Source organism: Arvicanthis niloticus, chromosome 7 (assembly GCF_011762505.2).
Source record: "Arvicanthis niloticus isolate mArvNil1 chromosome 7, mArvNil1.pat.X, whole genome shotgun sequence".
NCBI classification, from domain to species: domain Eukaryota; kingdom Metazoa; phylum Chordata; class Mammalia; order Rodentia; family Muridae; genus Arvicanthis; species Arvicanthis niloticus.
The window spans coordinates 6,513,953-6,529,943 of record NC_047664.1 but is presented as its reverse complement, the minus strand read 5'-3'; the positions used below and the strand labels follow the sequence as shown (position 1 = coordinate 6,529,943).

General features: G+C 44.2%; 1 protein-coding gene across 1 annotated transcript; it reads right to left on the bottom strand.

Moving 5' to 3' along the window:
• Positions 1–6,722: 6,722 nt before the first annotated feature.
• Positions 6,723–15,953, bottom strand: Rsl24d1 (ribosomal L24 domain containing 1). Its single transcript, XM_034509489.2, has 6 exons — positions 15,796–15,953; positions 14,395–14,508; positions 12,949–13,021; positions 11,547–11,610; positions 8,889–8,974; positions 6,723–7,842 (listed from the first exon to the last, which is right to left on the bottom strand). The coding sequence occupies exons 1-6, from the start codon at positions 15,874–15,876 to the stop codon at positions 7,769–7,771; spliced, it is 492 nt and encodes a 163-aa protein (XP_034365380.1). The 5' UTR covers positions 15,877–15,953; the 3' UTR covers positions 6,723–7,768.
• Between the last annotated feature and the right edge of the window lie 38 nt (positions 15,954–15,991).

Here is a 15,991-nt window from a genome sequence, read left to right as displayed (position 1 = left end):
CTCATCTAGATGTTTGAAACTCATAATTAAGCAGCAAGGACTCTGATCCACATTAGGGAGAGAACCAAGACCGGGCACAGCCAGAGCTGTTAGCACATATACATCACAGACCCAGAAATGCAGTTGTGCATACTTGAGAAGCAACGCAAGTAAAGGGAAAAAGTGCCAAGCTGTTTCAGAAGAGAAGTCTCAGTCAGAGCTTCGTTTAAAATGAAATTTGAGGGCTGGAGTGATGACTAACAATTAAGAGCACTTGCTGCTCTTGCAAAGTACCCAGGTTCAGTTCCCAGCATCTATGCTGGACAGTTCCCAACTGCATGTAACTCAAGTTCCAGAAGGATCTGATGCCACTGGCCTCTGTGGGCACTTACCCCCATTTGAACATACCTACATACATACAATAATTAAAAACAAAAGTAAATCTTAAAAAAATATTACAAAGAGAAAAACCTGAATAAACTAAGAATGAGCAATTTAACACCCATCCCCCAATCTCATTCAGGATTGTCCACCTTTATTTACAACATCTTATCTAACAGATTCCATCTGATCTGTTCCCCAGCGTCCCCAGTGTCTAGTTATGCCTCGATGTAGTATGCATGGCTGTAGCTCAGTAGTATTTCTGAACAGATGGATGGTGAAATGAAGACTAATGAACAAAAATCCAAATGCCCTGCAAATTGCTAGAGTGTTATAACTTACTTTATCCAAGAAATAAATATATTCTACCTCCCTAAAACAAGGAAGAGTATTTAAAAAAGGTAACAGAAGCTAAAGGATAGCTCTGAGGTCAAGAACACTGGCTGCTCTTCCTGAGGACTTGGGGTTTCCTTTCTAGTACCAACTTGGAAGCTCACCACTGCACGTTACTTCAACTCTAGGTATTCTGACACCCTTTTCTAGCTTCCAAGGACACTGCAATCACGTACATGTACATGTGCATGCGCACGCGCACACACACGCGAACACACACACACACACACACACAGATGATGTAAAAGGCCCAAGGTCTGCACACATCAGCGCAGTGCAGTTAACAGGAAGAGGCTTTGGTAGCAGAGGGGAAGGAAGCACTGGGTTGCTTGTTGGGTAGTTATGGGGCTGTGCAGGAAGACAGTACCAACTACTGCCCTCAGGGTTATACAGCAAAGAGAAGAAGGCTGCTTTGATGATCACCTCAAGACAAAGATTCAGCTCGCTCTTGTTTGACTAATTGAGGTTCTGTGGAGACTATCTGACCTGAGGCTGAATCGTTTATCTGAATTCACTCTGTCCAACCAGTTATAATTAGTAAACTGCAAATCCCAGTGTCCTTTTGAAAAGCATGCTGAGGTAACAAAATGGGTCTGAGACTGTTCCCTGTGCTCTCTGCTATTGCTCAGCTGCAGGAGACGCAAGGCTCTTCTAGGTATAAACCATTGTGCCTTCCACACACATATCCACCTCACCTCTCCTTGGAATTGGGTAAGTTTGTTGTGTATATGACAAGCTATAACCATGACAGGCCCATCAACAGGAAGTCAGGGCTGTGGCCAATGTTCAAGTGGGTGTTTTAACCAGGCCTTTCAGAAACAAGAGAATTAAAGATGAAATATTCAGAATCCAACAAATGGACCACAAAATCCTGCTAACATCCATGACCACATCTGCCCAGACAGAATACTAATCAAACCCCAATAAAAAATAGATATGATTGCCTTTGGACCACAATTCATCCTAAAAGACAAGAAACATTCATCAGCCTCCCTGGTGGAGTCAGCAGAAAAATTACATAAACATTATTATCCCAGCAGCATGCAAAAACTCTTCCCATTATTCCAGTGAGCCACTTGACAATGCAAAGAAACAAAGTCCTTAGCAAGGAGCCTTCTAAGAAAGCACTGTTCCCATGAATTACGTAAACTAGAAATTTCCAATGCTCTCTTTCCCGGGAAGGCATCAGAATCACTTGGTAGCTGCTTGAAACACACTAACTCCTGGGCTCCAGTTACAGACACACCTACTGCACGGCTCTAGTAGACAGGCCCAGGCTCTAGTGATAGAAATCTGTGCCAAGCAGTTCCAATGTGCAATCAACCAACTGCAGCTTCAAGGCCGCTCTAACACCACTGTATGTAGAGCAGTCTCAACTGTTTGGACCCAAGTTTCTGGGCTGTCATTGAAGACCCCCATACTCGGGAGACCCTTCCTCAAGTCTCAGGAAATCACGACCACCCAAAGATCACAAGAAACCATACCTGGATACAATCAGCAGAGGTTTATTAGGGAAGAAACCTGGCAGGAGTGGGGTTCGACTCCAACATCCAGTCCGTGGAGGATTTTAAAGAGAAAAACCACAAACCAGAGGAGTGGGGAGGGGGTGAGGGGTTGCCAAGGATACATAACATAAGAATAGCGAAACATTCCAGAGAAACCCACCCTGAATGGTTAGTGTCATGTGGAAATCACCCTGCATTCTTCTCAAAAATGTGTTTTTTTTCCATGCCATTGTGTCCTATCCTGCCATTTACCAACTACTTCAGATTAACTATCTTCACTTCTTCCTGCTATAGCCCCACCTAGGTGGCTTGCATCTTTTATCTGTGGTCAGGAATACCTTCCTGCCTTGGGCCTTTTCCACCCATAGGCGGGCCTACTGCCTGAGCTTTGATTCAGGGAATAATGTTCTCCACCTGGAATGTGTCCCAGGGAAAGTGAAGGCCTGAAATCTTATTTTCAGTTCCTCGTTGTGGAATCTGCACTTTTCTGACCAGGTCTAAGGGCAAAGAAATCTACACATATTTCATAAAATGGCCTTTATAATTTTTCACTCGACATCACAGTGAACTTTATGCTACTGTTAACAGGATGCCTGAGAAAGAATCGTTTATAAAGAACATGTAACTGCTTTACAGATCTGGAAGCTGGGAAGTTTGCAGATCAAAGAGTTGCCTGCATTCACCGTCTACATGCTGCACCTTACCACAGCTGAATGTGAGAGGGCAAGAGCTCAAACACCGGCTGCAAACAACTCCAGCTAAGCCCTGCCTTTTACACTGGCTGCTACTGGTTCACAGCACGGACTTTTGGGGAGGATACACTTGAAACCATAACAAATCTTTAACCTCTAATGACTTCCCATCCGTTCCAAGGGTTATATTAGGGTTCTCCATGGAACACAATAAAGGGCATGAATATGTATGTTATTGAAGAGGTCAGCTCAAGAACTTTGGAAAGGTCATGGGACACTTGCTGGATATGAGAGGCTAATTAAGATTCCTTGGTCAGAGGACACTTGCTGGATTAACATTCCTTGGTCAGAGGAGGAAGGGAGAGGCTGATTAACATTCCTCAGACCACAAGGAAGGGAACCCACCTGCAGGTGGGGGAAGGCCCAGAGCACCATAGACACATTCAGCAGGATGGACCACCCCTTGCCACCTGCAGACAAAGGAAGACCCTGCCACCTCATTTTTTAGAGACCAATTAGTTTAAAAGTCACACTGTTCCACCAATCATATTGTGTCTAGTCACTGTTTCTCTAGTCCACCCCTTAAACTGTATAAAAACTGACCAAATGGGTTGCCTGGGGTCACAACTCCACCTTTGGGTGCAGGATGACCCCAATACATTGGATCATTAAAATTCCTCTTGCTCTTTGTATCAACTCATGTCTCCGCATGGTTCACTCAGGGAGTCCCCAGTAACCTAAGGCTCCCAAGAGTCTTACATTATAAGGAGGCTTATTAAATTGGCTTACACTATAGTCCAGGCATCCCAACACTAGCTGTCTCACATTAGAGGCCAAAACCCTGGTTGTTCAGCCCATGAGGCAGGATGTCTCAGCAGTCTGACCTGGGCACTGGGAGATTCCTGGAGAGCTCTGGTCTAATGCTGCAACAACACAATGACCTTGCCAGAAGTGAAGGCAAGAAGAAAAAGTTTCTTCCCCCACATCCTTCCTCTGATATGGGTTGCCATGGTGGGTCTTCCCACTTCAAATCCTCAAACAAGTCTCTCATAGGAGGGCCTCGAAGCTTGTGTTGTAGATTTAAATTGTCCTGAAAGACATGAACTACAGCCTGGAGGTGGTGGTGCATGCCTTTAATCCCAGCACTTGGGAGGCAGAAGCAGCTGGGTCTGGATAAATTCCAGGCCAGCCTGGTCTACAGAGTGAGTTCCAGGACAGCCAGGGTTATACAGAGAAACACTGTCTTGAAAACATCAGAGGGGGCGGGAGACATGAACTCTAGCTAGCATACCTTCCAGTGACTTTCTTAGCTTCAACAAACCAGGGCAAACACAATCTTAGACACAGCACACCAGCAAACATTCCTAAATTAATGAGTGCTGAATTCAAACTGCTCAATGACTGTTGAGAAAATCCAGAATTCTCCAGATACCTAGATCAGCCTTCATCTCCAGGCTGTGGAAACCATTCCGGCAGTGCTGACACCATAACTTGGTGCTGGCTTTCCAAAGCCTTTACTTCACTGTATGTGCTGCCTCAGAGCAACAATCACAGATGACCACCACCCTCCAAGTGTCCACCCTCATCAAGAACTTCAACTTTGTCAAAACATCCAGCCATCCCCCTGTGCTGTTGAGGACAGAGCTCAAAGCTACATGCTAGTACTTACCAGATCAAAGTTCTTTTTCTCAGGTGCCGGGAGAGATGGCTCAGTAGTTAGAGCACTGGCTGCCTACCCAGACAATAGAGGGTTTGTTGATTCCCCAGTTCTAGGGATCTGATGCCCTCTTCTGTCTTCTGTGGGTACTGCATGTATGTGGTACACAGACATACATGCAGGCAAAACATCTATACACATAAAAATCTTTTAAAAAATACAAAAATAATTTTTTGAAAGAAATACTTTATGTGAAATGTTTTTCACTGATTACCTTTCAGTTCTGTTCAGTTTCTCCAAACTGATTGCTCTCAAAGCAAAGTAGCAGGCTCTCAAGTTAGCAAGGTAGAAAACTTGGTGCCACCATTTTAAAAACACACTCATATTAAACAAAAGCACAGCATGTCCTGAAAAAAATGCTTTCTCCTCACAGACCACTGCCCTTATTCACATTAATGGCAATCAGAAACACCCCATATCTTATCAATAACACAAAAGCAGGGCTGCAGAGGGATCTTCAGTTAAAAGTACTTGCTATTCATGCAGAGCACCCAGTTTTGATTCCCAGCACCCACATGGCAGTCCACCAGCCTGTACCTCTAGTTCCAGGGGTTCCAGCACCCTCTTCTAGCACAGATGGTGGTACACATACATGTATATAAATCCCTTAAAAATAAAACACAAAAGAGTGTTTGAGGTAGTTTCTAGTGAACATTTCTGAACTACTCGAGTGTTTGCTTTCTTATGTTTACAACTCTCCATCGCTGGAAACCTTGAATTTACAGTTCAACTTACTAATCAAGAGTGAGGGCCAAGCAGTGGTGGTGCATTTTCTCCAGACACAGGCTCTCCAGAGGCAGAACAGGGAAGCCTTGCTAAGAGTCTCCCATTTTGCACGGAGCCCAGAAACCATCCAGACATGTGGACTGCTACCTTATAGTGAGGTTCCCCAACTGTGGATAAAAGGCAGCTTCACAGCAGCTATGATTTGCCTCGTGCTCTGGCAGGGGCATGGTTTGCCAGCTACAGATAGTTCCTGTGACTGTGTGACATTTGGAAATCTGGGAACTTTTGAAGGGGTATAAATGCCAGAGCCTGGAGAGGGGTGGGGCACTCCAAGGAGGATACTGGTCCTGCTTCCTGTGGCTGCAGTTTGTAGAGTGGTCATGTGTTGCAACCAGCTCCACTCTACCTGGCTTGAGACAAAAGACTTAACAAGCCTGAATAGTTACTATGTTGCGGCCTGCTCAGCTCTGCCTGGCTTCAAACTGCCACTCTGGTCTTCGGGTCAGGGTCTACAGGGAGAGAGTGAGGATAAGGAGAAAAGACACAAGGAATGGAGACAAGACAGACGTTCTGATCAAGTCTCTATTTGAAGGGAAATCTAGGGTATTTATACTTTTGCCACACCCCTTGAAGGCGCATGGATATGACATAAGCCTTGGAGGCGTGGCTAGCATGTGGATAGCTGCTTTCTAGCCGATTTCTGCTAAAGGTCAGCTCCCAACATGAGCAAAGAGTTGAGAAGAAATTAAAGGTAACCTTCTTTCTCTACCTAGTGTTAGGGATTTGGAAGGAAGGTAGAAGGGTAAGAACCCAATAAAATAGCCCAAAAAGTACACCTACAAAAACAAACAAAACAACAAAACGCAACCAACCAACCAAAAACACACACACACACACAAGAAAAAGTATATTACTTTATCCTAAAAATGTTTAATTTATTCTAAATGCCCTCACACAAGCTTAAACTGGGGGAGAGGGGTTCAAGACAAGGATCCTGTTGTGTAGCTCTGGCTCCAGCTCTAGATGTTTTCCAACCCCTACCCCACAGGGTTTCACTGTGTAGCCATGGCTGTCCTGGAACTCAATCTGTAGACCAGGTGAATCCTCAACTCAGAGCTCCTCCAGCCTCTGCCTCTCCAGTGCTGGCCACCACCTATACTAAGCTTAACATTCTTAATGTAATCATAATATAAAAACTACCAAGAAGTATGAAGCACATATTTCCCTTTAACTAACTATACCTACTACTCAGAATGTGTGCAGAAGCTTTGTCAAAGGATCAGACATGTACTTTTGTTCAGGACTTATAAATACGAGATATGTAGGCACTTACTTTAGAAAGGGCTTTATTATGTACAAATAATAGTTAACATTCTATCCATAAATTCTTCTTTCCAGAAGCCAGAGTTTCTTTTTGGTTATTTCTTTAAGGTTTAAAAAATAAAAAATGCTGGATATGATGGTGCACAGCTTTAATCCCAGAACTTGGAAGGTAGGGGCAGGTGGATCTTTGTGAGTTCCAGGTAGCCTGGTCTACAGAGTTTCAGGATAGCCAGAGCTACACAAAGAGATTCTGAGCCCCCCTGCTCCCCCCCCATCCAGAGAGAGAGAGAGAGAGAGAGAGAGAGGGAGAGAGAAGAGAAGAGAAGAGAAGAGAAGAGAAGAGAAGAGAAGAGAAGAGAAGAGAAGAGAAGAACACACTAAACTTTGAAAAGCACCAAGATTGTTCTGCTTCTAGATCACTGCTGGGCTGGAAGAGGACAATCTTTTGGGACAGATGTCACAACTTGGAACTGAGCATTCTCCAAAGCAAAAATAGTAAGATGCCATTCAGGTAAAGTTCAACCCAACCCAGCCTACCTCCAACATCACAGCTGCCTACTAGAATGGCTGACGCAGGTCAGACGGCCCAACATAATTAATCTGTGTTGTATGTTGCCATTATACAACTCTAAGAAGTTACAAAACATACTAGACCAAAACAAAAGAGACTCAGGTAGACATGAGAACAGTCGGTTCCTTGTGCGATCTCCATTTCAATAACCCTAATAAACGGACTATTCCAATGCAAGGAAAATATTACATCATTTCAAATTTCACACTGGAAGATGAATGGCTCAACCATGTTATGCCCACAGTTCATGTCTTCATCTATACACAAACTTTCCTGTTTGTGCAAGCATAACACAATGAGGCACAATGTGGAGCTGAGACCTAACACCCACTAGGGGATGCTTTTACAGGCTGCAATGTTTAAGAGGGAAGCACATTGAATCACCCTTGTCTGGGGGACCTTATGGAACCCATCAATAACTTAGTGGCTGAGAGGCTCCACTTTACTTCAGTGTGCACAGAGCTGGTTGCAGGCAGCACCGTTAGGACGTTTCCTCCATGTCCACATCCTCCTGTAACTGCTGTACCATTTTTTCCTCCAGCTGCTTTCCTTTGCCTTTAAAAGATGCAGAAGATGCAATGTAAATGCAGTGCTCATGTGTAAGATTCTCAAAAACAAACTCAAACTTAAATAGGAGAAAAATGTAAACACAGGAACATAAATATGACTCTGCAGAACTGATTCCAGCATTCTACAGCGCATCCCGACTGCCCTACAGTAGTAGCCATTCCTAAAACGTTAGCAATACTAACCAAACTCACACAGGTATTGGGAATGCATAAAGCATTCTACAAATGCATCATCTCAAACTTCTGCAAACCCTACTGAACCGTGAGAAACCACAGACAGACCCATATGCCTACATCACTCAACTAGTGAGTTCATAACCCTCAGCTGGGATGAAACTCTCAGCTACCTGGGTACAGGGTCCACCTGACCAGGAGAGGGCTAAAGGAAGCAGGGTCTCTGCTCTTTCTGGGCTCTGCATCATGTACATCAGAAACAAATACCCCAGGGGTTGGTCTACTTGTTTTGATAGAATTAGGTACAAACCTGACAGAGGTAGTCCCTTCATACAAACCCAATCAAGACCTAATTACAGAGTTTGCCTTTACTAAAATTTAGTCAATTTCTCTCTCCCTTTAAGTAATCTGCATTAAGAATCAATTCTGTACAAGATTGTATGTGGCTACATGAAAGACTAGAGAAATCCTGTGCCCAGGTAAGTGTGACAAACCAAAGGCTTTGTTATAGAGTGCCCCAGGATCACCTGGAGAGCTAGAGGACCTTGGCTTTTGTGTTTAAACTTGAAGTTCCCCAGATTATCCCAAAACAAACCAAAGGTTGAGAGTTAGTAACATGAAGTGTCTTTTAAGGCAAACATCATATATGCAATTATTGTACAAATAATTTTGTTTTTAAAAAGGCATTTGTGGAAGAATGGAGGGAAGAGAGACCATAAACCACAGCCTGTCCACAACGGGGAGACACTGAGTGAGCAGCACTTTATAGACAGACCATACCACCACAGCATATTTAGAGCACAAGCTGGGGCCCAATCACACACAACCACATAGGTGCACTCCTGTCTCTCTACTCACCTGCAAGAGGAGCCCGGATAAGATGGATGTTCTGCTTGACTTCTTTGATGTCCTGAACCTTCTGAAGCTCTTTGTTTTTCTTCAACCTGTGATATAATGCATCAAAGCCACACTTCAGTGACAAAACTTCTGAGACTTAACTCCCTACCACAGCTTCTGCATTCACTAACGAAACTGGCTGCACGGGGCACAGGTGGGGATGCAAAGGGCTGGCCTTCTGCTCCTCCCTATTCTCCTGCCTCCCACTCAGTAACAACTGCTGCAGGTCAACAAGGAATCAGCTGATTCCCAAACCGTATGTTTATCCCTAAGTCAAGGCAAAGTCACCTGGAGCCCTTACCAATAGATATCCTCTTCCCTAGTCTATGTCAAAACTATGTTCAACTTCCTAATTAACAGGGTTCGTATCCTAGCAGCCTGTTCACTACACCCACTGTGTCTAGTGTGGTACAATGGGAGCTCAATTCATATCTGCTAACAGAACAAGCATCTGACTGAGGACTCAGTACATGTCAGAGACCATTTCCATGGCAAAGACACAAAACTCGATCACACAAGGCAGTCTCCCAATTGCCAGTGTGTGTGTCCTTCTTCCTCAGAGAGCCTAATCTCCATGCCGTGTAGCTTTGTTAGTTCTTCAGCCATTACAGGAGTGTAAAAGACACAACATTCACCAGAAGCACTGAGCTGTCCTCAAAACTTCCATGCTCTCCTGAAATGTCAGAAAGCTGCCACAGCACGCTTCTGTACTAATACTTCCACTGTGGCTAGGTTAAGGCTATTTTTATTTTGCCAGTGGCATATGGCTCAGTGGGTAGAGGCACTTGCCACCAAGCCCAACTATCTGAGTTCAGTCCGTTGGGCCCACATAATGTAAAGAACCAACTCCTTCATGATGTCCTCTGAACATGCCACTCACTCACCATGGCATGTACACACACATCATCACACACACACACAGGTTCGGTGTGGGGCACTCTTTTATTCCCAGCACTCAAAAAAGTAGAGGCAGCTGAATCTCTGAGTTTCAGGTCACAGAGAGCTATGTAGTAAGACCCTGTCGAAAGACAGAAAGACAGAAAGACAGAAAGACAGACAGACAGACAGACAGACAGAAAGAAAGAAAGAAAACAAAACAAAACAAAAAAGAGAGAGAGAGAGAAGTCTGGAGAAATGGCTCAGTGGTTAAAAGCTCTTACAGACAGCCTGGGCTCTCCCAGGGCCCACATGGTGGCTCACAACTGTCTGTGACTCTAGTTCCAGATTTGATGCCTTTTCCTGATTCTGCAGGCAGTGCACACTCATATATGGGAAAAAAACAAAAAACAAACAAAAAAAAAAACTTTTTTTTTTTTTAAAAGAGTTAATAAACAGATAAAATTGAATTTCTCCGCTCTAAAGGCAGAGCTCATCCCTGGCCAGAACAGAGAAAGCGTGTGCTGCCCATGAGACAACAAAGAACTAAAAGAATGACAATGACTTGTCTCCCATAGTAGGAGAATCCGAGGGACTCCACTGGGCAGAAGTGGGCCACAAAGAACATCAGAACCGAGGGACTCCACTGGGCAGAAGTGGGCCACAAAGAACATCAGAACAAACAGCAATATGAACCATACCCTCCAAATACCACTGGAGTCCAGAAACAGACCCAGTATGCTGATAATAAAGAAGACTCGGAAAGTAGAGACAGGGAAAGCCGTTTCCCACATGGGAACACTTCACACTGACTGAGGCCAGACTCCCTGATGGAGGCTGAACACAAGAACAAGTCTGAGGGATTACAAGCTCTTTCCAGAATCTTCTCCATTAGCAATTACCAAGGACAAAATAAGTCTAAATTTGTTTAGGATTGTAACCAAAGAATCAAAGTTAACGGGGACAAGACACATGAGCAACGTCACCATGATGACCAGGCACTCCTTCCAATGTACCTAGGTAAACCTAGCCACCAGGAAAAGCAGATAAACCATCAAGTGAAGAAATGTTCTATACAACTGGTATACAAGAGTACAACTTGACTGGTATGTACTCTTCAAAACTGTTTACACCTGTAAGACAAAGCAAGACAGGCCCTGTCCATGTGTAGGGAGCCCATAGAGCTAGGACCGGATCACTATTCGAAAGCAGAAGCAGCCTCTGCTGGCCACATAACTCCTGTACCATGTCCGTTTCCTGTGTTTAAGTAAGGAAAGATTCTTATGTGGGATGGACAACCCGAGCCAGACAGAGCAGGAAGGGCACCACCGTTCAGTTCACCATACGGTGACAGTGGAAAATTCAAAGACAGAAGTGTTCCTCAAACTATTCTTAGGTATTTTGAAAATATGAAATTATGTCAAAATACAAAGGGTTTTAAAAAATTCCAATTCCTCTAGAAATCTCGTAATTCAGCAGTGGTGGCGCACGCCTTTAATCCCAGCAGAGAGGCAGAGGCAGGCGGATTTCTGAGTTCAAGGCCAGCCTGGTCTACAGAGTGAGTTCCAGGACAGCCAGAGCTACAGAGAAACCCTGACTTGAAAAACCAAAAACAAAACAAACAAACAACAACAAACAAACAAACAAAAAAACACCAAAAAAAAAAAAAAAAAAAAAAAAAACCCAAAAACAACAAAAAAACCCAACCCTCATAATTATTCCTCTACACATAGACATACCTACCTGTTCATTATAAATTTAGCCTGGCGCTTCTGTTTGATCTCTTCAACTCTCTTCATTGCATCAACTACAAAAAAAATTAAAGTCAGCAAATGTACACATTCAACCAATATGATTGTAACAAGCACTTTAAATACTTCACTACAAACTACTGACAAAGCTAAAGGTATGAGACGTTAGATGTACTCACTAGCCAGGTTTAGTAACTGCATAAACCAGTTTAGGGAACAATGTTAAACTCCCATGCTGTCTACATGAAATAAAAAGTCTGTCTTTAGGATTCAATACAAAAGATTAACAGAATCCATGCAGGAAGAAAAGTAGTACAGCACTGCTTCTTAACAGCACTTTGTGATGTGGGAATGAGTTTGTGAATACCTGAACCAGTCAACAAGGAATAAAAACCGGGGACTACTCAATGTAGGGCAGGGACTGAATATGATCTGCAAGCTTAAGGCTGCATGAAAGCAGCCATGGGTGTGAGAATGCACAGAGGGGACCTGTCACACACAAAAATACTGCAACCTAAGAGTTCACATAGCAGACACCTATAATACCAGCACTCAGAAAGACAAGGCTGCGAGTTCAAGGCCAGCCATGGCTTCACAGAAGATCCTCTTAAAAGTGAAAAAAGGAGCTGGGCGGTGGTGGCGCACGCCTTTAATCCCAGCACTTGGGAGGCAGAGGCAGGTGGATTTCTGAGTTGGAGGCCAGCCTGGTCTGCAGAGTGAGTTCCAGGACAGCCAGGGCTACACATAGAAAACCTGTCTCGAAAAACAAACAAACAAACAAACAAACAAACAGAAAAGTGAAAAAAGGAACTAAGTTCTATAACACCTTTCCTCCCCACCAACATCCCTGACTACTTGGGGGAAAAGGGGGAGGGAAGCGTTGCACACACAAGTGCTGAACACTGCTGTTTTCAAATTTTGGGCCTCTTAAGTTCATATTAACCCAAACAAGCACTTAGATGTACCCTTAAAATTTGTACCAATCGCCTTAAGTACAGCATCTTTTCATCTTACTGTGCAAGGAACACAGCAGACGCCTAACCCCCCCAGAGCAGCCCGTCTAGCATACTGGGTCTTGTCTACTTCCTAACCAGGTCTTACCTCACACACCAAAACATTCTCCTCATGTATTCTTTCGGAATTTGTGGTTTGTACTGTGGGTGGGCTTCAAGCTTAATAATTAATTATTTGTATATGGATGCACCAGCCAATTTCTGAGGAATCCAAAAATCAGCCAAATTCTAAAAAGAACCTTGACTGACTCACAATTAAAGACACAAACCATCAGGACCCTTCACATGAGATGAAGAAGAGCCAAGCAATGAACTAAGTTTGTTATTTACACAACAAGCCAGCAGTTAAAGTCCCACAGTCCCTGCTACCCCAGAACTTACTAGTTTTATTCCACAGCTCTCGCTGATATTTCACAGGCTCATTTCTACGTTTTTCAAATTCAAATGAGTTGTCCTATAAGACAGAATATAGGGTTGACAAGAAAGATAGTAAGCAAGCATTGTTTAAAATGGTCTCCTTTGCACAAAAATCCTAAGTGGACACACATTAAGACACTGTCCTCTTTATACTGGAGAATACTAGCTTTCAACTAGCTGAAAACAGCTCTTTTCTGAGGGATTCTCAGAGGGAAAGGCACATCCATCCCTCCCTCCTTCCCTTAGTCTGAGGCTGTCCAGCAACTGAGAGAATTAGAGACAAACTGAAAAGCTTCCCCAATTTCTGAGCTCCAGATGAGAATCACAGGCAGAAATTCCATTATATGAACCACTTTTCATAGATCAAATCAAATACAAAGAATTAATATTGTTTAATACAGTGAACAGTTATGAAACCACACACCTGCAGAGATAACCTGTGTGGTGCTGGGTCCTCCAAATTTGGGTATTTTGATAGTTAATGGGCATTAATCTGAAGACATGCAAAACAATCTGAAAAAGCTGCAGGTGCTCCTTTGCTTTCAAATGTAGCTAACAGAAGATAAAGAATATCAACTCTTCATTTACAAATATGAGATTCTCATTAGCTCTGGCCCCAGCAGTAAGGCAGCTGGGGTTGGGGAGGAGCAGGACTGGCACCCTCTCCTTCGGACATTAAAGATACCCTGCTGCCTCACCTACTCAAGATTATTTTTCAAGAGTAAGTGTGCCTTGGCCTCCCATCCTCCTCAGCATGCAGCTGTGTTCACTAGACAGCCCTGGGACAGGGAACCAGGGATGGGCTTATAGATGGTACCTGTAAGTGACAGGAAGGAGGTAGTTTGCAGATTTAGGGGGAAGGGACAACCACAGAGGGACACAACTTAAAACCTCTTCCTGCAGCAAAGGACAGCTGTGGCTTCTGCCATCTCCCTCTTCAGACACCAAGCACCCCCTCAGCCCTTAGCTTGCCCTTATACCAACACTACTAGCTTTTGCTCTCAGACTGAGTCCTACCAAGGACATGCAGGAACCAATCTATGTCTGTTACACACCTCACCTGAGCCTGGGCGCTACTCGGCTCATGTCCTAACCTCCTCCCAGGTCTTAAAGACCAAGTCCCCACTTCGCCCAATCCACTTAAATGATTTTCCTTTGTCAAAACCAAAAACAGTTCTGTGGAAAAGAAAGAGAGACGGGGGTGGGGGTGGGGGGAAGAGACAAAAGAAAGAAGGGAGGAAAAAAAAAGACCTGAATGAACTTCTTCATACTGGGGTAAGCAGTTTTTCCCTTTTTGGAAGTCTACAGAACAATGGATTTTAGCATCATGTGAGATTGAGACTTTCCATAGCCAAATCAAAAAGCAGACAGGACCCACACTCAGGCCGGGACACCACCAACTGTACTCACCACTGTGAGTTCTTTGCCAGATGCTTTACGGAAGGCTTTAGTCCACCTGACCTTGCGTGGGTTTCTCTTCTTCTTAAAGTTTTTATGACACTTGGACTTGCAGAATCGGAACACCTACAGGATACTCAAGTTAAAATGCTGAAGAATCAACAATAAAAATGTTTCTATCGTGGAATACAACCAAAAAAAAAAAAAAAAAAAAAAGGCTACTGTAGAGCCTTAGTAAAGGGGCATTCACACAGTGCTCCTATGGACAACAGGACTGTTTGTAAGTGTCACACACCATCCCTACCAGGCTAAGAACCCTGAAACAAGCCATCACTAATCTAATCACTTTAGATAATAATACCTTACACTGGCTTTAAGTGAAGTAGTATTCTAAGAAAAGCTCCTTAAAGACCTTCTCCATTTGTTTACTCCTCAAAACCACTTTCCTATATCCCTAGTGAGAATGAGTTTTGAGCTACACGGGAATCCTCTTTGCTTCCTTCTATCATTCTGGCTGAAAGCAAAAATTTCAAAAATAAAACTGCTAATAGGACACTCTTCTTTTCATTTCTGGTGTCTATTTTATCATTAACAAATAGTTACAGTGGACCGATTTTTTTTTGTCGTTGCTCTGAAACAGTCCTACAGTGTAGTCCAGGATGTCCTGCAACTCGGAATGCAGCCTTGGCCTTCTACTTACCTGGATTACAGACGTTTGCTTCCGTGCTGTGTGCTGGACATGTTTTTAAAGATCATATTCACAGATCTCTGTCTTTACTATTTTTATTCCCCAAAGCGGCAGCAACTTTTAAATTACTAACACTTAAGTGTGTTCTTGGAATGAACACTAAGGCTTTTACAAATCTAAAACTGCATTACTTTGTTACCTATAATGCCATCTCTGTGTCACCGGAAGAAACATAAAAAGGGTAATGGGTGCTAGCAGAGAAAGCTGAGTATCGTAACGAAAATGTGTGAGCCAGTCAAAAACCTAAACTAAGAAAGCCTGTGCACGCGGCACAAATCATAACGCTTTTGCTTCCATCATTCCATGAGAACCTGCAAGAAGTGGGAGAGTGAAGGCTGCCGACGAAGCCAGCTCCCCAAAGAACCTCCACGCTGCCCTCTCTCCTAGCTCACCTCCCATTAGGCCCAGGCACCACGTCCATTAACGTCTAGAAATTCCCACCTCCCACTGGTCCCTGTACGTCAGCATGAAGCCTCCTTAAGCATGAATTCCACCGACTTCCTGACCATGCGGCAGCCTAGGTGGCCTGCGAATGGGATGTGCGTCTGAGAGCGACGAGGAGACCTCGCCGGCAGTGAACCGAGGCCGGGTCCAGCCCAGGCCACTCTACGGCGCGCGCTCCAGTCCCCCAGCCGTCTGCAGCGTGCAGCCCACGGCCGCCTCACCTTGCAGTCGTTGCGGACGAACATCATGCCGTGGCCTGGGTAGATCGGCCCGGAGCAGAAATAACACTTCTCGATCCTCATGTCGACCCCGCGTGGGACCCACCTTCCAGACGCGGAGCGTGAGAGGAAGCACGTCACTTCCTAGTCGCCGGAAGCAAGTCACTGACCCGACCCGGAAGTGGTATCTAGAATGCCA

What these genes read in the sequence shown, in the direction of transcription:
- Rsl24d1 (XM_034509489.2), bottom strand. Translation starts at nt 15,876, where the DNA reads ATGAGGATCGAGAAGTGTTATTTCTGCTCCGGGCCGATCTACCCAGGC. An exon ending in TCGTCCGCAACGACTGCAAG is followed by an intron (nt 14,509 to 15,795) that starts GTGAGGCGGCCG and finishes AGTATCCTGTAG; the next exon opens with GTGTTCCGATTCTGCAAGTC. An exon ending in GCTAAATTTATAATGAACAG is followed by an intron (nt 8,975 to 11,546) that starts GTAGGTATGTCT and finishes ATTATATCACAG; the next exon opens with GTTGAAGAAAAACAAAGAGC.